The 21897-nt window shown below is 40.7% G+C and overlaps 3 protein-coding genes across 11 annotated transcripts; 1 reads left to right on the forward strand and 2 right to left on the reverse strand.

Annotated features, from left to right (window-relative positions):
• The first annotated feature begins 590 nt into the window (after positions 1-590).
• Positions 591-2770, forward strand: LOC100706770 (regulator of G-protein signaling 2). Its single transcript, XM_003453523.5, has 5 exons — positions 591-748; positions 864-941; positions 1309-1370; positions 1566-1732; positions 1869-2770. The coding sequence occupies exons 1-5, from the start codon at positions 657-659 to the stop codon at positions 2061-2063; spliced, it is 594 nt and encodes a 197-aa protein (XP_003453571.1). The 5' UTR covers positions 591-656; the 3' UTR covers positions 2064-2770.
• A 3691-nt stretch (positions 2771-6461) lies between these two features.
• On the reverse strand, positions 6462-14259 carry uchl5 (ubiquitin carboxyl-terminal hydrolase L5). 4 transcript variants are annotated; one of them, XR_003214493.1, is made up of 12 exons: positions 13854-14258; positions 13372-13435; positions 13190-13295; positions 12598-12723; positions 11260-11321; positions 10921-11051; positions 10602-10665; positions 10411-10513; positions 7775-7888; positions 7542-7640; positions 6771-6916; positions 6462-6712 (listed from the first exon to the last, which is right to left on the reverse strand). XR_003214493.1 is itself a non-coding variant. In XM_019347090.2 (12 exons), exons 1-11 carry the CDS (start codon positions 13927-13929, stop codon positions 6872-6874), a joined length of 990 nt encoding a protein of 329 aa, XP_019202635.1. In that variant the 5' UTR covers positions 13930-14259; the 3' UTR covers positions 6462-6770; positions 6841-6871. The 4 variants fall into 4 exon arrangements, 3 of the variants coding, with proteins under 3 accessions (XP_019202635.1, XP_025755287.1, XP_013131977.1); XM_019347090.2 differs by having other exon boundaries at positions 6462-6770; positions 6841-6916; positions 13854-14259; XM_025899502.1 differs by having other exon boundaries at positions 6462-6770; positions 6825-6916.
• Positions 14260-14791: 532 nt separating this feature from the next.
• glrx2 (glutaredoxin 2) lies at positions 14792-20154 on the reverse strand. Of its 6 annotated transcripts, XM_025899505.1 has the most exons (6): positions 19891-20050; positions 19203-19283; positions 19050-19078; positions 18883-18949; positions 16973-17149; positions 14792-15422 (listed from the first exon to the last, which is right to left on the reverse strand). In XM_025899505.1, the coding sequence occupies exons 1-6, from the start codon at positions 19906-19908 to the stop codon at positions 15258-15260; spliced, it is 537 nt and encodes a 178-aa protein (XP_025755290.1). In that variant the 5' UTR covers positions 19909-20050; the 3' UTR covers positions 14792-15257. The 6 variants fall into 6 exon arrangements, with proteins under 6 accessions (XP_025755290.1, XP_025755292.1, XP_003453566.1 ...); XM_025899507.1 differs by lacking the exons at positions 19050-19078; positions 19203-19283 and adding an exon at positions 20078-20113 and having other exon boundaries at positions 19891-19987; XM_003453518.5 differs by lacking the exons at positions 19050-19078; positions 19203-19283; positions 19891-20050 and adding an exon at positions 20100-20154.
• Positions 20155-21897: the final 1743 nt, after the last annotated feature.

Raw genomic sequence — 21897 nt, forward strand, 5'->3', positions numbered from 1 at the left:
TTCAATTAAAGCTTTTTTATTAGGATAAAATGTGAGGAATAAAAACATTGTTCCCACATTTCTACCTAGAGAGGTAAGAGGATATTACATCATCACGTTTGTTCCAACTTGCCCATATCTAAGATGACATCAAGACAGGAGTCAGGATGCGAAGTGACTGATCCACACCCTCTATGAGTAATTAATTAAACATGAACACAGAAAGTAGTGTTTCAAGTAACAATGAATCACTTGTTTCATCTATTCATTTCAAACTATATTTTGTTTTCAATTCGCCAATTACAGCCTTAAAGATATTGTGATTGTGTCTGGCTATAAACACAAGCGAGAAGAAGAAGAAGGAGAGAAAAGTTCCATTACTCCCCCAACACAACTTTATTTTAAGAACAGGGGCACTGAGTATGCCATATACGTCACGTCTTGACCTTACTCTTAAAAATGGAAGCCCGCAGGCAACTCAGGGAGGGAATGTTTATGCAGCGACAGCCTATCATTGCTCCGGGCTGAGAGTCACGGCGGGGCGAGCTGCTGTTTACTCAGGGAGAGCCAATCACATTACAGACGCGCCGTTCTAGTTCCGCCTTCGTGCGACTTATGATTCTGAGCTATAAAGTTGCCAGACAAGTCAAGAGGGAGAAAGAGAGGAGGACTGAACAATGAGAGAGAACCTTACTAGTGTGTCATCCCCAAACATGGCATTTACTGACTGCATGAAACCCACAGAGCTGGCTGCAGACAAGGAGATCAAGTAAGATGATGCAGTGTTCAATGACCACTTTCCTGGTCACAATGTCCTTGTAAAAGAATTGCACATCTTTAAAGGTAGATGAGTGAACTCTTTTTTTAAATTTTCTTTTATAAAGGAGGAAAAACTGGAGGAACAGAATACGACTTCTCCTGAAGACAAACTCTACACAGCGTGTGAAAAACAGACTCTGCCGGTAAGCCCTGTTTGTTTTACAAGTTGTTTTAAAATGATTTCTGTGGATCGAATGTATCAAATTTCGGGTGTTCAGTTAATTTGCATTTTATGTAAATTAAGATTTGGCATATTTCACACTTATGCATATAAGTAAGAACTGTACATGGCTCAAATAAGTCCTTAAATTCTTAATGGAAAAGATATGAGCGCATCAAATGGCTGTAAATTAATTCATCAAAAAGTTTGCAAAACAATCATGCAACACGATCATGCAATATGACTCAACTTTGATAAGCAATTCAAGGAATTTGCAGTGACACTTCACTAACGTAGTAGTTAGCGCTACTATAATTATCTCTTACGTGAGCTGTGTTCTTTACCCTCAGGCCAAACGTAGATGACGTGAACCAATGGGCGCAGTCGCTTGACAAGCTGCTCAGTCATAAATGTAAGTATCATTCACCCGTCTATTGGCACATTGAGTCACTAAGGTTACACAACACGGTTACTGTGAAATCTTTTTATAGTCATCAGTAAAACAAAGCTGGCACTCCTTTCACCTACATGAATGGGCAAAGAGCCAGTAGGTGTCACGGAAGTAGCTTTCTAATCTTTCTCATCTCCCTCGCTGTCTCTCACGCAGATGGGAAAATTGCATTTTGTATCTTTCTGAGGTCCGAATTCTGCGACGAGAACATTGAGTTTTGGTCGGCCTGCGAGGAGTTCAAGAAGATCAAGTCACGGAAGGAAATGGCGTCCAAGGCCAACCGCATTTACGAGGAGTTCATTAAAAGTGAAGCGCCAAAGGAGGTAACGGCTAACAGATGGATTTGTTTGTTCTCTTTAAGCTGATTTTAATCAGAATTCATGCACTTTTAATAATAAAGATATTCTTTGTTAAAATGGAGGTCAAAGGCTCATTCTGGATGTTTGTCTTTGGTCACAGGTCAACTTGGATTTCCAAACCAAAAACGCCATCGCGCAGAGTCTCCACAAGCCCACTGCAACTAGCTTCCTGGTAGCTCAGAGGAAAATCTACAACCTGATGGAGAACAACTCTTACCCCAGGTTTATCAGCTCTGACCTCTACAAAGAACTGTATGCAGCTGCAGCAAGAGAGGACATGGACGTTAAGTCCTAGCATAACTAAACACCCACTTGTGGAGTCACTTGCTTACCCCTCTGATTGTAAATAGACTGTCCACCATGTTCATTCCAGGTGCTACCTCGGTATAATACAGCTGAATGCAAATTTGTAGCATAAACATTAACGGGCGAGTGTGGAAAATGCAAAGTGCTGTCAAGAGCTCTCAACGAGGAAGCGGGAATGGTTGGGCCGGATCCTGTATGTCGCTGCAGACAGTGCACAGACTGTCTCAAGCAGATGGGACTAATGCTAAGCTTTCATCACTGAGCCATTACCTGAACCTTCTTTTCAATGCCAATAGACATTTTGAGCAATGATGCAGACAGTGCTGATCTAGTGCCTCTGCATTCAAAGTCAAAACACTTGCCATTTAACTCTGCATCTCTTACCTTACATCAAACCAACAACAGTGACAGGAAGTGTTTTCTGTCACGGTATCCGTTTGAAGGCTTTGTACGGTCAAACACACCTCACGTGTAACTCTAGTTTGCATTTCTCTGCTGGTTGCAGCAGTTTACATTAAAACAAAATTACAATTGTAATTTATATGACACAGTTTCATCTAATGCCTATGTTTGGCCTGAAATTACTGTGATACTGTAAGATACTGTAAATGTGTGATGTTGCACTATGTGTTTAATGTGAATTTAAGGATTGAGCAGCTGGACTGTTTGGTTATTAAAATGTTTTGTTCAACACTGTAATGTTCTGGATGTGTTTGTTTACCAGTTTAATGCACAAAATATGTAGCACTGAAGAATGCACGAGTTCTCTGAAAAAGGAGTACGTCAGCAAAAGGGATTTAAGGTAGCTCTCTTGCTGGATCCTCTTTTAGCAGACTACTCGGAAATGTAAAATCTACATTACTGCTAGAGTGAGTTTTTCTTAACTCACTTCAACAGTAGTTTTTAAAATAATGAATTAAAAAGAACAAAGCTAGCTGACGTAAATAAACTAGCTGAGGCTAGCTTGTGCCCAAGCTAACTTTTTGGGGTAACTGGGGCCTGTAAGAAAAACTCAAATGTAGTCGACATCTTTTCGGGGTACAAAGCTAATATGTGCGAAGTGTTTAGTATACGGTTGCTTTAAACCACACTACAGCATAAATATAGTTAAATAAATATAGTCAAATATAGTTTGTCTGAGTTTGCATACTTACAGTTGAATGTAGTACGCTATATACATTAAAGCATAGGTACTCGTTTTGCACAGTCTTGAGAGAGTACTTTTGGCTCAGACCCAACACCCAACGTCAAGTGTTTCAAACAGGAAAGACTTGACGGAAATAATGACTGCCTTTGTCACGCCAGCTCTTTTTATGCAGCATTTGCAGAGTTCATGACAGAACACATTATCATATACATATAACACCTATAATACTAAATTCTACTCTGAGGTGACATTTTCACACACTTGAACACCTGTGCCTAGTGCCAGTATTGAAAACACACTTGTTGGTGTTTTTTTTTTACTTTCTGCCATGTTACCTAACATACTGATACAATAAGTTTCTAGTCTTTAAACTCAAATTTTGGTCTCCACCAGGCCTCAAGGGAAATATGTCCTTAGCTGTTCTATAGGGTCTTTCCATACATTTTCTACATATGAGTTATGTTTCCCAGTTCGTCTGGCATGTCGAGGTTGTGCACAGTAATGCGCACTCGAGGAAAGTGTTACATTCAAAATACAATCAATGTATGTTGAAATGCAGAAGAAATATGTACAAATACAGTTTTAGAGGACCTTTAAAATCCCAAATTCTTTGTTTAAAATAGCAACAACAAATGGTTAGTAAGATAAATGCCTCGCAATGTTTAACAGAGCAGTCAGACTTATTAGATAATGTGCTGCATGTTCAGTTGCCCAACAACAACATTCCTCGTCTTTTCTGGAACATTGCATTCTTTTTTGTACAGTTGAGTTCGCACACTGTAACAGTAAGTGTAGGAGAAGAGGACGGCCTGACTGACAGCAGGGAGAGTCCTCTTCTGTGAACTCACAGTGGTGGCTGACAGTGGCCAGACACCCAGACCTTAGCTTCTGCTCTCTCTGTCAGACCTCTGCCCTGCTGTCGTGACGAAACGGAATCATCTTTTAAAGCGGCAGCTCTCCAGAACCATATGTTCTGCTGTTCTGTGATGTGAGCACCATGAGCCAGCGATTTCATACCAGTGTGTTAAACTCTGCTCTTTCTTTGTTTTTGTGCTGGATTCATGTTCCCATAAAACTGCAGGACAACAATGGGGTGAGGGATGTTTAGGATATGGATGCTCCAGAGATGTTTGACACACCAGTAATTTAGGTGAAATTTTCTTCTAGTCACGTCATATTTACTTGTCTGATCCTTTCATTTATACCTGGAAACTTTCCATACTTCTATGTCTGTTCATTTTATTCAACTCATTCAGGTGCAGTTTGCAGTGGCAGCAGTCTAAACAGATGCCGAGACCTTTATTGCCTTGGAGACCCCCTTCCTTTAGGGGGGGGATACTGAGGTACTTCGAAACCAGCCAGTATGTCATAGTGACTGGACGCGTCTGAAACACCTTGCCTAAGGTATGTCTACTGAAATCCCCTGGTTCCTTTCAACGTGGAGTAGTCCGTCCCAAATGACTTATCTTATTTCTAAGGGCATGTCCTGACACCCTCCGGAAGAAGCCCATTTCCGCATCTGGCATCTGTGATTGTTTTCTGTTGGTGACTTTCTACAGTCCCTGCCCACATAGGTGAGGGTAGAAACATAAATTTACAGTAAACAGCTTTAATTTCAATGCTTGGCTTTCATTTTCAGCTCTTTTCACCACAACAGATGAAAGCTGCTTTCTTGCACTTAGTTTGAAGCGTGAGCTGAAGGTTAATGCTCAATGAAAACAAAGAAACCCCCAAAACAAAGTAAACTAACGCTTTGTGTTTAGCCCATACATACATCTCCAAAGCACTCCTAGACTTTTTATACAGTTTGCACATCTAGTTGTCAAAGGAGAAAAGAGGTCTGGAAGAAGTACTTCTTCCAGAGTTTTTTTTCCCCAAAGACTAATCATGAAAACCTATCAATCTTCCTAATCTTAGTCAACAAACAATGCCAAACATTCGATGGTTCCTGTTTCTCAATGCTTATGCGTCACTGTGAAATTGACTTCTTTTGGGTTTTGAAATGCTGGCTGAACAAAAAGAAAGCAACCGAGAGATTTAACAGAAAGGGATACAAAAAAGTGAACTGTGGGCCCAGTGCTGATGTTATTCTGCCACACATTTTCTCCATGTCTGATTATGGAACCGTCGTTGCTTAAGGCCTCTGAAGACCTTTGAGGAATCATATGTGATAATGAGCTGTGCAAATAAACTTGCCTTGACCTTTAAAGTAGACCTACCCAGCACATATTCCATTACGCAGATGCCTGGCTATTTTTAAAATCTTAATTCTTTTATCTAACATCTGCATCCGTCTACCACATCATCACGCTCATTTTTGTGACGACAGTCAAAGGATACAATAGGCGTGAAAACACAATGGCAATTAGTGCATACAACAGCAGATAGTCAAAAAAACACAGGGTGCTGGTAAAGTATTCACAAACACGCTGCAAAACTGGAATGTCATCATAGTGAACACCTTTGCTGATCCACATGGTTTGATGCAAGAAAATAAAACTGTCTTTGCCTCTCTCTCTCTAAACTGGTAGTAAAACCTGTGGGTTCTCATTTGTTGCCATGGATGATCATGGCAACAGACTACTGGGATCAGATCCAAGGAGTACTCAAAAGGTGTATGTGTAAACACTGGATCCAAATTTAGAAACGGGCCACGTCCTACTTTGGTCAGCACTCTGCACATACGTCAGTCTGCACAGGCCTTTAGACGCACACAGTGTTTGAGCGCAGCCAATTTCTGTACACCGCCGTCCCAAATTTGATTTACTTGACAAATTAGGAGGGGATACTTTGCCTTCAGTGTTAAAAAACATCAAAACACTGCAATGGGAATGTATCCAAAAGCCACACAGACGTCATTAAATTTCCAGTCCATTGTTGATGATGGACTTATAAGGACCTGGCGGCTTGATTGTGTCTTCCCATCAAGTCCAGCTCTAAAACAAAGATCTGAATGTTTGATTGCTTAAGTAGGAGATCTTTTAGAAAAACAGTAGCACACTCGTACTACAGCTATGTTAATTAAATGGGGGAAAAAAAAAAAAAAAAAAAAAAAAGTCTTGATACATGGCCTTCAAGATGTACAGTAAATACATTCCCTGCTATTTCACTGCTACACCACCAGATGGAGCCAAAGATCCACACCATTTAGCTACACAGCACTGATGGGTAAACTATCTGCAGACACATCTAAACATCAGGGGAACGCATAACACAGGTCCATAAAAGCAAGCAGTCCACAAACATCTAGACATTTTTATTATGAAAATAAGACAGAACATCATTTGATAACAGCTTTCCTTCGATCATGCATTAGAGCTGATGGACACATGATTTTTCTTTTTTTCCCCTACCAGACAGTCTTTCGGCTACACCCGAAGGGCATTCCTCAGTCTCTGGATGGTTTAATGGGTTGCCATGGTGAGAGTGTGCTGCAGACCATCCTCGGTCATTAATACAAATGTGACAGGTACAGTATCTGTGTGTGTGTGTGTGTGTGTGTGTGTGTGTGTGTGTGTGTGTGTGTGTGTGTGTGTGTGTGTGTGTGTGGGGTGGGGTGGGGGGTGGAGAATGACTGTAGGGTTCAGGATGGACGTGTGTGCGTGTGTGTGTGTGTGCGTGTGTGTGTATAAATCAGAGTGTGTTCTTGTTCACTTGGCCTCCTGGGCTTTTTTGGCACTCTGTTTCTCTTTCGCCTGGGGAAACAAACCCAGAGACATTTTTATTAATAGCAACGGAGGACCTTCCCATTTCACATGTAATTTCTTTGTATAATTCCTCTGGTTATTTCCCATTAAACTATCACAGTCACAACAATTAAACTCATATGCTCTAGTTAGTAATAGATTAATAAATGCATTTATTTCCCGTTTTTGTTGTCCAGTTGGAATCAATTAATGAAATGAAAAGTTATTTCCCATGAAAAGGTCCTGTATTAATAAACAGAAATTACTTCACTGAAAGACAGTGCCTACTTTTCAAATCAAGTTTGCCCCCTAGTGGACACAACAGCCAATAACAGTCTGGCTTTCTAACAGTTTCACTAATCAGCATGTTCTTAAACAAATGCCCCTCACCAAAATCTCAAAAGGGAATTCTTCATTCAGAAAGGCCCTTCACATTAAGAAAAGGTATTTCATTATCACTCCTCCAATGCTCATAAAAGCTACCTGCTGGCAGCACTCGGCTTATTAATTAAAATAATGTGCTTGTTAAAAGAACAATGTTTTAAAATGTCAAAGTACTCGAGTCTTCTGAGAACACTCGCCTGCTCAAAGTAAACAGGACTGTGGAAAGCTGGAGAAAGTGGGGGGGAATTACCTTCTCCACCAAAGGTATTAACTGCTGGTACTCTGCCAGCGTCTTCAGCAGCTCCATGATGAAAGGAAGATAGTTGTGCTTTCGTCGAATATTTTCAATCTGTAAGAAAGAAGAAAAAAAATCCACATCCACCAATCTTTCTGGGAGGAGAATTACTTCTTCATGGACTGGCTTTCTGTAAGACCCGTCACATGCAAATACATTATGAAATTATTAGTGAAGAAGAGGCCCACCTTATATCTTTTTAGTTTCTGGTTTTCTTCTTCAATAAGGAGCTGGTACTTTGCAATCTCTGACTGGATGGAGCTGAGGAACGTGCTGCTCTGGTCTGTGTCCATTGGTTCATCCTGGAAACAGAAGGTGGGAGAAGGTTTCTGTCCACTCACTGAATACTTGCACTCAGAACAAACGGTGATGATACTTAGAGGAAACGCACGCAGCAGCTAAATCTCTGCGAGCGGCTTTAATCACTAAGATATGGAAAAATAACACAGGCAAAGATTTTATTAATCATAACAGAAGCAACACACTAGACAATGAGCTGCAGTGAACAACATGTTAAGTCAGTTTTACATTCTTCCACCCATCACTCAGAAAACTTTTGTGAATGAAGGGTTGACCTTCATTCAGACCTCTTGTGGTTAAAGACTTCAGCCTTGCAGCAGCTGTGTATTCGGGGTGTGATCAGTATACCTTGACAGATCTGTTAGGTGTGGTTAGTTACAGCAACATCCCATAACAGTGCACAGGCACAGGACCATGGCAACAGACTACTTTCAATCAGAGAGAGGCCAGCTTTCTTTCATCGCTCTCTTAAGACACCTGCTCTTCTCTGGCAGGCACAACTTTGAAAACCCAAATAAAAACAGCTCACACCTACACCCTGCTATTCTGGGGGGGGACTTAAAATCCTTAACCTTTTACAGATCACCGATTTTGAGAAACTTCCAATCATTAACTGAATGTGAACAGATAGAGAAATGTCAGGCAATTTGCTGATAAGCTGATATCCATGTTTGGCTCATGTATCTGTGCAGCCCCTTTCATAAAAACGAAATCTCATTGATTTCATAAATATGAAATCTCTCACTCACGTCAGGTCATGTAAACTCCATATTTTATCTAATATACGTTATCAAGCAGTGGAATAAGGTTTGACATTTCAACCAGTGTCAGAGCGTAAATATCAAAGCCATAGACAGTCTTACAGACTCCTTTTCTGAAAAAAGTTCCTACAAATGTTTGCCATCAAAAGCCTTAAGAAACAAAATGTTTCTGTGCAGAGAGACTAAAAAAGGAACTGCCTCACTATTAAACAGAAGGAATGAGAAGCCTTTATGTTCAGCAGTTGATCCATTACTCTAAGATGATATGCAGTTCTTGTGTTGTTCGAAAAGTTTGGTTAACTTTTAGTTTGTACTCTTGTAAGCCAGCAGCCGATGTAGAATGTTTCCACGCGTGTCTTTTTGATGCAATCTCTGACTCTGAACATAAATACTGACAGCTAAAAGGCGTCTTGAACCACAGCCAGAACCACATGATGCTCTCTGCTCATCTTCAGTGGCTCACGGTGGTTTTGATTTAATAATGGGGGGGGGGGGGGGGGGGGGGGGGGGATAGACGAATATGAAAATGAACAGTGGGGATTTCATTTTTATTCATGACTGACAATGACTGATATCTAGCTTGTATAGACACAAAAGTCAATGTGTGCATCACCTGGTGCCTTATCCTCTTAACTTTCCTGAACCTCGACAGTGGTGGGGAGCACAGCTGTATACACATAAATGGCAAAAAGCTCCGTTCCCCAAGCTTTGGGCTCCACATCCAAAAAAGGAAAAGTCACAGAGGAGAAGGGAGAACTTAGCAGTGAACGGAGAGATCTGCAGCAGGACTTTAGCCTAAATTTAAGTCAGAGCAGCTTGTTTCTTTTCCTTTTACCATTTTAAAAAGCTATTAGGATGCAGTTATGTACTAATACACAGATGGGCCTCAAAGTGTCTGGAGAGCTTCTGTTTCACAGTAAGCCTAACAGGGTATTTCTTCCCCCTCTTCAGCTGTTCTGCTGGTATATTAATTCAAAAGTTAAACATTTTCAGTACTTCAGGCCCATCATTTCAGCACTGACTTAAAGTGTGCGTTGGGGCCCCCTGGTGGGACATGAGGGTACTGCAGGTCGGCCACAGTAATAACAGAAATTCAGTTTGAAATTACTCACAAGCATGTACAGTTACACATTTATCTCAATTTATTTGTTTATATAAAAAGCGATTTAAAAAAAGAAAGTTGGTTCAGATTGAGCTCGGAACCTCTCTGGAGGTCATTTGGCAGCTTTTTTGAAACAAGAAGAACAAATGAATTTCCTCTGCAGCAACATTCCTTATATATTTGTTTATTGCTTCAGTCCATTTTTGCCTGTTGTAATAACAACATGACACATGTGCCGTCTGTTTTGGTTGCATATCCCCATAAACAGACTCTGTTCTGCATGTTATTTTGGTTCAGCTGGGTTTGAAATTGCAATGTTATTAAGTATTTCCTGTTATTAAAAAAAAATAAAAAATTAAATGGGTTAAATGAGATGACAGAATTTTTACAACCCTGTCCATCAACATGACAGACACCGAGTCCCTCTCTGACCCATCATATTACTTACGGAGAAAAAAAAAAGAATAGATGAAGTCCACAAAAGATTTCTTGCCTCATTTCTTTCTTTCCCTTCACTTCCAGTGTAGCAGAGCTTTATGATCTCCAACTTCTGAAAGTTGCTGATGCATTATACAGGTTGCCTCCGAGGCAGAAAGCAACAGAATAAAAATGATTTTCTGTCACGTCTTCACTGGATTCAACCCCTTTCGCTGCCTCTCACCTCAGTAAGCTGGGCCTGGAGCTCCGCAATTTTCCTCTCATATATCATTTTTCTGTCAGACACGATGGCCATTAGGTTGAACCGGATCTCTCCCTCACTGTACCTGAAGAAGGAAACAATGATGTGTAATTACAAAGTATCTGGTTAAGGCAAGCTGTTCGTGAAATACATGTACAACACACAATGTTTACTTCTGTATTCTTTTCTCAATCACAGGGCGGACTGCACTGATCCAGTCATCCTGGTTGCATGCACCTGGTGACAAAAAACAGGAAAAAAAATAAAATAAATAATAACACATACACTGACACCTGCACTAACCCCAAGCACGCACTCTACATCATCATAAAAAACAGGCAGCTTTATGAGGAATGGAGCACAGCCAAGAAGACAAAAATCAGCTGTGTACAGCAGGGCTGCACACCAAGGGACTTTAAACATTAAACTGTCAGTTTGTACTAAGCTGTTAAAACCATAATGGAAAAAAATAAAGGACATTTTTCTGCTTACCCAGGTCGATTGGCCCCTCCCGAAGCCCGTCCAGCTCATATAGCCTGCCGTTCACAGGAACGTAGCTCACAAAGTGGAACGCATCCTCGTCCTTCGCTGAAGACTTTGCGTCAAATTCAAACATTTGCTGTCTGCAAATGCAAAAAACCCAATTACAGAAAAATCTCCAAAAAAAGCCATACACAAATCATCGAGCAAGCGAGGATGCAGGACAGAACAGAAGTGACTCTCACATCTGCCCGTTTTACAAAAGGCACACTCATGCACTGGCAAACAAATCGACCAATATCTTTTATTTTTCAGCTTCCCCCGCTGGAAACGACAGGAGCAGAGCCTCACCTGGCAAAGCTGTTGTGAACTTGTCGGATCACTTCTGAGTTGCTGAGAGCCAAACCTTTCATCTGAGGAGAGGAGAAGATGCCGAATTTAAAATGCACCGATATATACGGGTCGTCACAAGACACCACTTAATTATTTTCTCATCATGTGTTTAAATAACTTGTTAACAACTTACTACAGTAAATTATAATATTACTGACTGCTACCACTGTATAGTACATATAATAAACACACTGGTGCTACTGTTTATTAGAACAATGTGTCAACATGATTGCGGAGCCGCCGAACCTTCCCATGTCTGTCTATAGAGGCTGAGGTCCGTATACAATTAAAAACAATCCTCAGATCTCCTTGAATTTTGAACTGATCTTTGTTACAAATGGATGAACTTTATCAATGATACAGGCTAATGAGTTAACATCTTTAAAATGGTAAATGGACTGGTTCTTATATAGCACTTTTCTACTCTACTTGAGTGGTTTATACAACATGTCTCATTCTTACAAGCGTTTCTTTCCCTTGTCTATGTGCTTTCTATCCAACACTGACCTCTCTTTGTGGAGTCTGCATGTTCTCAGTGTGGTTGGGTATTCATTTTCCCCCCCACAACCCACAGACGTGCATTTCATTTTAAATGGTGACTCTAAAGGGGTCATGGGTGTGAGCTCTCAGAGTCTAGAGAGCAAACCGATGTATAAATGGGTAAAATGTGGCTTGTAGTCTTAAGTGCTTCGAGCAGCTAAGGCTTCCCGACAAAAATATTAGCCTATCCCGGCTCTGATAGCGTGAAAGACTATCTATGCTCAGGACAGGTCACCAGTCTGTCACAAGACTGAGAATCATTTACTCCCACATTCAAACTTACTGCCAATTTAGAATCACACATGACCCAAACCCACACATGCCTTTGAACTGTGGGAGGAAACCAGGGCACCAGCAGAGAACTTGCACAGAAAAAAAGAGCTCCACACAGAAAGGCCCTGGGTGGACGATGGCTGTTCAAACCTAGGACTAGCTTGCTGTGAGGCAACAGTGCTGACCGCTACACTACAATGCTGCTGAAAAGGTTTTCTTTTTTCCTCTTTACGTGATAAAACAAACAAACAAAAAACTATACTGAGTCAGTATAGCTCTCATGACAATCTGAAGGACAGATGGCTGAGTCATCTCATTTGTCAAAGTAAGAGGATAAAACTGCCAGTGCAGGAGATAGAGGGGGGAAAAGCAACGGCACTAATAAAAGGTCTTGAAATCTATTTTTCGGTTAGATTTTCCCCCTTCCTTTTTTATTTTTATTTTTTTAAATTTGGATTTGAGACAAAAATACCATTGACGTACAGCTGCATCAAAACTCTGTGAAAACTCTCTGAACTCTGTCAGTGTATCGCCGAGCAACATGTCAGGATGAGAGCAGTTGAGCAAAACGCTGATGATGGCCTGGGTGGCACAAGCGTTGTTAATGACCTGAAAACACACAGATCAGAGAGGCACAAAATAAATACCTAGACCAATTAAAAAGAAACTATGAAACGAGACTGTAAGTGGGATCTGCATGTTGATCATAAACATAATGAACATAAACATTTAACAAAAAAAGGCCCAGATGACTTCAAGCATTTTCTGCAGACCAGGTAGCTCAAGATATATGTTTGGGGGGTTTTTTTGTTTGTTTTTTTACACTGAGGAGCAGCATCCTTGTTGTTGTGGGCTTAGTGAGATTTGTCCAGTCAATTAAGAAGTGCTGCAATTTATATCTCATTCATTTTCCAATGTGCATGAACTAGAGCCTTTTGCAGAGCCACTTCATTTCTCGTCTGGTAAGCACCATCAACACTTTCCTAACTGGAAAATGCATTGCTTCTGCAGTGAAGATATTGAGTCAAATACATCTAAATGAACACAGGGACCTTAATTGTGATGCTAAGAGTACCTGCTTGGCAAAGAAGATGTGGTCAAGTCTTGAATCCTGGACAATTGATCCTGCTGGCTCTTCACCAGGCTGCCACTTAAACAGGAAAATCAACCCGTGAACGGGTCTGTAACAAAACACATATATTAAAAAGACCTGTCTTTAGAAGAAGCATGCAAGATAAAAAGTGTAGATGAACATACTTCAAGTTTTCAAAGTTCTCTGGCTCCATACTCCATATCTCTTCAACCTGGGCTCCTCTGCAGCCTGACAATGACAAGTGAAGCAGCGAACATTTATTTACATTGCTAATTACCGTTCAAGTAACCATTAACTAACGGAGCGAAAGCATTTGTAGTTTGACAGCTGAGAAATGCACGACACATGTCAAAGGGGTTGCTTTCACGCGCGTTGTTTTGAACGCTGAGTAATGCTAGCCATTTAGCTCGCCTAATTAAAGTAGCCGCCCAATTATTACAAGCAAATCATTCAACATTAAGGTGTTTGGATGGCAATAAAGATGCACAGTATGTAACATTTTTTTCCTGTTGCAATACAAAAGTAAGAAGTAGCAATTTGGAAGCTATTGTTAGCTTTATGGTATCCAGTTAACCACCTAGCTAGCCTGTCGAGACAGCCACGTTACATTCAATGAGCCTCTAGCGTCACCCTACGAGTCACTCACCGAAACCTTTTATGAGCTCCGTGAAAACCCCGGGGTCGCTCTCCATGAGACACCACTCTCCTGCACTTCCAGACATCGTTCACACTGTTACTTATTCAGCCTACAGCACACATAAACGAGATGCTAATAGCTTAGCAGTGCACTGCTCCCGTTAGCCAGGCTAATTTAACCGCAGCACTACAGTGACCTCACCGTGATGCGGCGCAATGTGGACGCGATGGTTGCGCGCGTTTTGTTTCACAGCGTACAACGCACGGGAGGTGGTTTAATTGGCAAAGGAAAAAATAATAATAATTCGACGACTAACATCCTCTTAACAACATCCGTGACTACACTGTTAAAAAATAAATGTATAAAAACAAATATAGAAATAATAAAAACAATAGCTTTCTCCCGGCACCAGTACCCGCCCTCATGTGAGGTGAAGGATTGACATATGGAGCGCCCTTTGGAGAAGGGACACATTGCAACCTTATAACGGAATTTCCTTCATATTTAATATGTGAAAGTCATTATTCACTCTATTTTTTGTAGTAATTATAATTTACTAATTGTAATGAATTCAATGTCTAGCTCTAAAGTCAAAGATTCAGGAACTTATTAATGTTGGCGTGACCTAAAGATTGTCCGTAAATGCGTATATTTGTAACAGGATTTCTTATCAGTCTACTTCAGTTCAATTGTGTTTTATTTATATAGCAAAAATCATAAGAGTAGTCGCCTCAAGGCACTTTCTACTATAAGGTAAATACCCTACAATAATACAGGGAAAACCTCAAAAATCAATTAACCCCCTTTGAGCAAGTACTTGGGGACGGTGGGAAGGAAAAAACCCCTTTTAACAGGAAGAAACCTCTGGCAGAACCAGGGACGGGCAGCCATCCCCCGCGACTGCTTAGGGGTGGTAGAAAGCAATAGGACAACTGTAAAAAAAAAAATACACAAATTACTAAATTTATTCACATTTTATGCAAATAACAGTACAATACTCTGCATATTTTTACAAAGTTTACCTCTTTTGCTCTTGCAAAATATGAAAGTTACCTGAAATAAAAACCAACCGCTAAGGTAGAATCAATACATCAAGATGTTCACAGTTCAGTGAAGTGTAATATTGTTCAATAAAACAAACATGTACAAGTGCTGTATGAGTAATACAGCAGTCCCACACTTTACAGGCTTTGATTTAAACATTGAGGCCATAACAATAATATTAAAAACAATATCATCATCATTATCATAATAATGTACATCCCTGGATGAAAATGTATTTTTACATCAAGTATCCACTACACTTTGATGCATAAATACTATAGTCATGCTCAAGCAATGTACACCTTGTAGCATGAGCTCAAGCAAACATGTGATAAGTGGTGCATTGATAAAAACCGTAAGAACGGTTAGTCATTTGGCCGCCTCGAACTGTCTGCCGCCTGAGCCTTCAGAGCCGGTGGCAGCACAGCAGGAAGCACACTGCTCGATCAGAGGCACCAGCTTTCCTTGCTGATGGAGCTGTTTGGTATCAGACCCGCCCCCAATGCAGTGGCCATTGACAAACACTCTTGGGACCTAAACAGAGAAAAAAGAGGGGGGGGCAGGGGCATACAGACTTTAGCATTCTGTGAATGAGTTGCTAATGATCAACGATTTAAGATTACGTTAGGTTTTTTTTCCCCAAGTTTCATGTGCCATCTCATATCCCCAATGTGTCTTTGCATTCAAGACCCACACACAGTCTATTTGTAGCTCCAGGTTTATGCCACTGCAGACTTTGTTTGTGTTCTTTCTTGGCCCCAACTTGACAGCTGTGTGAGCTGTTAATGAATTTTTACAACTTAAAGTAGGAGCAGCTAGTGACCTAAAGAATACAAGTAGAGGAAATGGGCTTCCTCCAAGGGCTCTCTGACCCTGCCTTAGAAATAAGGTGAGGAGCCTGGTTATTCAGGAAGGACTAAGAGTACAGCCACTACTCCTGAGGTGGTTCAGACACCTGACTATGATGGCTTCTAAGTGAGTTTTTTGGCCTTATTCAAGTGGGAGGAGGCCCTGGGGCAGACCTGGGACATGCTTGAGAAATTAGATCTCTCTAGGCTGGCTTGGGAAGGCCTTAGCTGCAAGAGCTGAGTTGGCTGGGGAGACGGAGGCCTGGGCATCTGTGCTTAGACTGCTGCCCCCACAACCCAGACCTGGATAAGTAGCAGAAAATGGATGGAACTGAAAGAGTAGAGGCTTTGTAATTTTAAAAAAAGGAAAAAAGACAGCGTACTCCCTCATGCTCAACAATACTGGATCCAGTGGTCCAGATTGGCCTTTTTGGAGGTGCTAGTTCAAGCCAAAGGGCTGCAAGTTTGACATAGTTGTTGAAATCGATGAGCCCCAAAATGTGGGCTGCTGCCCCCTTGTGGATGGTGGACAGCAAGATGTTGTTCAATTTGCCATGAAAATATAATGATTAAATATTTAGAATATAAAAGTATCAAGGTGATTTAAATTACGTGCTATTCTTTATTAGTTACATGGGCTTTGGAACATCTGGTTCTATAACACTTCACAGATAACGTGTACGAGCACAAGGACACGCATGGCTTCTCTGATAAACACAAAACAAATACATACCCTAACAGCGACCCTGAGTCGAGATGTTCCTATTTTGAATTATAAAATTCATTATCAACTTTCACAGCTGTCAAGCTGAGGCCAAGGAACATGAGCAAGGCTGCAGTGGCATACACCTGAAGGTGAAAGCAGACTGCCTATATATGTGTTTTTCGGCTTCATTGTTTAATGCACAGTGTTCATGTGCGGACAGCCTTCCTCGTTTCCACGTTTTCAGAACTCTCGCATATTGGAAAGTGACTAAAGAGCAACAGAGCAAAGGCTATGATGTAAAAAGATGGGACTTGCCATGGGGATTCATCCTGACTCAAGATTCAGCTATTCTGAGCGCCTATAAAGTCCTCAATCTTGGCTGCAACCCCAACAAAGATGCTTGTTAACTCCACCTAAATTTAACTTGAAGGCAGAGCTGCCAGAACAAACAAGCTGTCAGAGATGCGTGTTTTGATTCTTCTTCAACTTAAAAAAAAAAAAAAAGCACACGAAGGTGAGGTCCTTCTTACCGTCCTGGCACCGGTCATCTGAGCCAGGGCCTCTTGCAGACTCCGCCCATCGTTGTGCTCATCGAGTTCGATCACTTTGTAGGTTGCGCCAATTTCGTTGAAGACGTTTTTGGCCATTTTACAATATGGGCAGGTGGTCTTGGAAAATATCACGACACAGTTCTGTGACACCACATCCTGAAAGGGCAGACACAGTTAGAATACTTAGTTAAGAGTGTGGAGTCCAGAAACAGCTTCAGCATAGCAGGAATCAAGTTGATGAAGGGCGAGAAGGATCTTATCTCCACTTCGGGTAGAGACCCAACTGCAGAATTAAGGTGGAAGTCTCATGGTTTCCTTTTTGAGGGCAACAAGCACATTTCTACACCAGCATGAGGACAGCTCCTCCTCTTTCCATTCTTTCTAGCAGATTGATGATTCATCACCAGAGTGTTGTCTGCTCTACTCACTTTAGGGTAAGCTGGTAAAGGAGGTAACGTCAGTAACCACAGATCTATAGCTTTAGCTGGAATATAGTCAGGTGTGCACATAAGTGGTCCGCAGCTGCGCATTTGCTGTCAAAATAAAAGACGCGCACCAGACAAGAAGTTGCAACGCGTGTTTGCGTACATAAGATTTTCTGGAAGAGGACAGACATTTGTTTAGAACTCTTTAAGATGCCAAAGAAGCAAGCTCCTTTAAGCAATTACTTTGGTGTTCCTCCACCTCCAAAGAAATGTCAGAAGGAGTCCGAACCGCAAAAGAAGCACGTATTCTTGGAAAAGTGGTTGCAGAAGGTGAGCTGGCTTCAACAAATGATGAACGCACAGAGATGTTGTGCAGAATATGCCGTGAAAATCCCACTCTAGTGGACAAAAACAGTGCCTTTTATATGTACGCAAACGTGTGTTGCAACTTCTTATCTGGTGCACGTCTTTTATTTTAACAGCGAATGCGCACCTGCGGACCACTTATGTGCACCCCTGAATATAGTCAACAGATTTAGAAAGAATTCTGATTAACCACCAATTTTGTTCAAATTTTTGCCTGAATGCAAAGGCCTTTAAGTTTAAGGATGCAGTGAATTTGAATGCACAAGACTTTGTTTTAAAGTTAAGGAGTTTCTAAAAGATTGCTCATCCTTCATGTGGCTAAAACACATTCCTAATTATCGATGAGTCGGTGGTGTCTTAATGGATTTTAGGATGTCACCTCCACTCATAAGCAGACCACCTTCAAAGCTAAACATGCCACTGACACGATGACGTGCTCTGATACCACAGAGTGACTGATCTGGAGAAGTGTAAAACTGATGTGCACAAGAAAAACTCGAGGCATCTTGATGCATACAGTTGTGCACTTTGTAATCACAGGTCATTTAATGGAAAGATCTGTTTACTGACTACTGTGTAATAGACCAATATAACACCTATAGCTAGAGGCAAGTATGTAAAATGCAGCCGCACAAGATGAATGACCATAATTTACTAAATTAGAGCCAGTTTTCCTCATAAATTTCTGCAGTACCTTCAGTTTCTGCAACCACGCATACCGCCCCCTGGTGGCACTTAAAAAGAATGCAGAGTTAAGGCTTCACTTTTCAGACCCATTTTCATGCAGTCTACAGAAGATGGGCATACCCCTGAAACATTACAGGGCCTTGTCACCGATTTATTCATATTTATATTTGTTTGTGAACACATGTATTCACACATGTCACTTCTAGGTGTGCTGCATGACAGATTTTTAACTCTAAAGTCTTCAGGTAAAACATGTATTGGATCAGAGAGACAGAATGTCATGGTTGTGTATCCGTAAGAAAATACATAAGCCTGTGAGACCCGCACAACTAAAAACAAGTTACACAAAGACCCACTGCACACTACCATACCCAGCAAAGTAACATACTGCTTGTATGTAGCAGGTCCTACCTGAACATACTGTAAACAGGCAGTGCTGGACAGACCCCTTGGATGGGAGGAGGTTAAATTCCCCATTCTGGAAAAGAAAAATCACACTCACATGATTATAAAATGCAGTGTTTGAGGCAACTGGTCCAGTGCTGATCTTATGAATCAAGTGGAATTAACTGACACACAAGAAGCAGGCAGATGTCCATAGAAGAAGCTGAAGATGTCAAAGGAAGAGACGAAGAGAGGGCATATCAGAGCCATCAAATTAAGATCTAACTGAAGGATAACTGCTGCTCTGATTACAACCATGTTTACTGTAGGTCAATTTTAATATTTACTTGTGCCGCTGGTCTTAAACTGCAGTAAGGTTCGTGCGCTTGGTAATCCAGGATTAGCAGTGCACTCGCCTCTCCTTGGCACTGGTAAGACACGCCAAACACCATCAGGATCTGGCAACACTGAGCCGGCTGCACGGCAATAACAAACTAACAACGCTCCATAAAACGTGGCTCTGTATGTTAAATGAAAAGTGACCGCCTTCTTTTATAATCGGCATATCTTTTAATGCCATTTTTTTTATCGTTTCTTATGCTTAGCTACCACCGCATAATCGAGTTAAGACTGTAAAGGTAGCGTTTGCTAACGCTGATAACAGGCAGCACGCCAAGGATAAAGACTGGTATTTAAAGCAATAATGTAGAGTTAATTTATATTATGTATGCCGAATTTTTCAGTAGGATCCTTTTAATCGAGAGGCCGCGAATAGGTGTATTTGTTAATAAGAAAGTCGTTTAAAATTAATTTCATGTTAAAGCACGGGAGGTTATGATGACAGACGGTAAAGCATGCAGCATGCGGGAGTGAATTAACAAGAATTATGAGCTCCTGGGAGCGGGCAATGTTGTCCACCCATGTAGTATTATTTGCTTACGTTACCAGGCAGGGGAATATTTCTTTATAAATTTGGTGTGGGGGTGATTTTTCAGATCGATAGCTAGTTGCTGTAGTCAAACAAGTGGGAATGACCTTCGACAGCCGGTCCATAGCAAACTACGAAGACATCCTGCTTGAAAAAACATGGCGAAGACAGAGCACACCGCAACAAAACAACTACGTATTTGCCCTGGATAAAACATAAGGTTAGTGTAGGAGCCGTTCTGAGGCTACAAAAGCCCTGCCAGCTGGTGTACACTTACTATAGCACGATACTTACACTGTTTACGCCTGATGCCTACCTTACGTGGACACCGGAAGTAGTTTCTGACGCAAGTCGCAGCGTGAATGTAACGCTCGAATGTTTTAAAAAAACAAACAAACTGTAAAGCAGTCTTTAAGTACAGTTAAAATAGCAGTGTAATCCTTAAGTGGCGATATTTTTTTTCATAAAGAATACATCATTTGGCAAATTAAATTACATTATATGTCATTTGAGCTTTAGGGCAAATGTAAGGCTCGGGGGCCAGAATTGATCGGGCAAAGACTCCAAATCTGGACCAATGGACAGCTTTAAAAAATGTGAAGGAGTGCATAGATTTTTAATTTTTAACTGCCTGCCCCATTGCTGTTCATGCCACAGCAACTAATAGATAAACAATTAAATTACAGGGAAGTTCCCCGTTTTTCCACTACTAGTGAGTCCATGGTAAATAAACAAAACTTTATGTTTATTATAGGACAGTCTGTATAATGAACTGTTAGAACAATTTTTTGTAATTTTACACATTTGTCATGAAGTTTCCCTGGTCTGGTCCACTTAAGATGAAAGTGGGCTGTGCCCGACCCACGATTTTAAATGAGTCTGACAGCCCTGCCTAATATAAATATGTTTTTTTTAATTACAATACCATTTACATATGTGTGGCACATTTATAACTTTAGCTTTCTGAAGAATGAATTTAGCCAGAATAAATGAATTAACAAGGCTCTTTTCTTTTTTATTACATTTTACAACATGTATTTTTTATTTTTTTGGATGCTTTACTATGCAACCAGTAAAGTAATTATTTCAAGAACAAGTGGGTCTGACAGCATGGAGCTATGCTCTGATGTTTCAGAAAGAACACACTGACTTAACCATGACTAGCATCAAGAGATGAACCAATGTTTTTTTACAGAACACACAAATTAGTGAAGAACTAATTTTAAATTTAATCTTTAGGCACTTTGTTACTAACATCCAGTTGCAAAAACACATCATTTATTTCAATGTCTTTAGTTGAATCAGTTGGGAAGGTGTAAAATACTATTTTTGTAGCAAAAAGGTGATTCCCAAAGAGCTATTAGCTGAAAGCTTGGCATATCTTGACATGGTTTCCACTGGTTTTTCCTTGAAAAACTGAGTAAACTGGACTAGTGGAGGGATAAAATAAAAAAAAAACTTCCAGGTCTTGAAAACAATCTACAACAGATGAACAGTATCTGAAAGTCAGGTGCTTAACGGGGGGGAAAATCCAGCAAAGACCTGACACAGGACCTGAGAGATGCATCTGGTCTTTCAATTAATCCATCTACTGTTAACTGAAGCCATCATTTAAGATATACGGAGGGTTCTTTTTATATTTGTTATGTTAGTTTTTGCTCCCTTGTCTCCTGATAATTGTAGTGGAGCTTTTGTGCCATGCTGGTCGCACACTTTCAAACTGAAAAGCATCCTCCCCACTGAAGATGATAGTGCTCAAAAGCACAGGTGTTTGTAGTCAGCTTAAAAGAACAGCAACATATTCTGACAGGAATGGCAAAATGTAATATTGTTAATAATGGCCAGGACTGAAATATAGTCATTAACTGTGTGCTGCAGTCTGATCTTTCACCAGGGCCATGTAGGAAAACTAAGTCTCAAGGTGTTTACATCATGAAAACATGATTGGTCAGTTGCTGTGCTCTTCCTGGAAAACTGCTGTTTTCATTTTACTTTAGTGTCATTTAGTGTGGGTTTGCTTTTTCTTTTTCTTAATTGCATTTGATTTTTACTTGCTAAGAATGTTTGTTATACGTAGAATGACCTGGGCGGTATATGTCAGTCTGAAGAAGCTT

Source organism: Oreochromis niloticus, linkage group LG17 (assembly GCF_001858045.2).
Source record: "Oreochromis niloticus isolate F11D_XX linkage group LG17, O_niloticus_UMD_NMBU, whole genome shotgun sequence".
Classification (NCBI taxonomy): Eukaryota; Metazoa; Chordata; class Actinopteri; order Cichliformes; family Cichlidae; genus Oreochromis; species Oreochromis niloticus.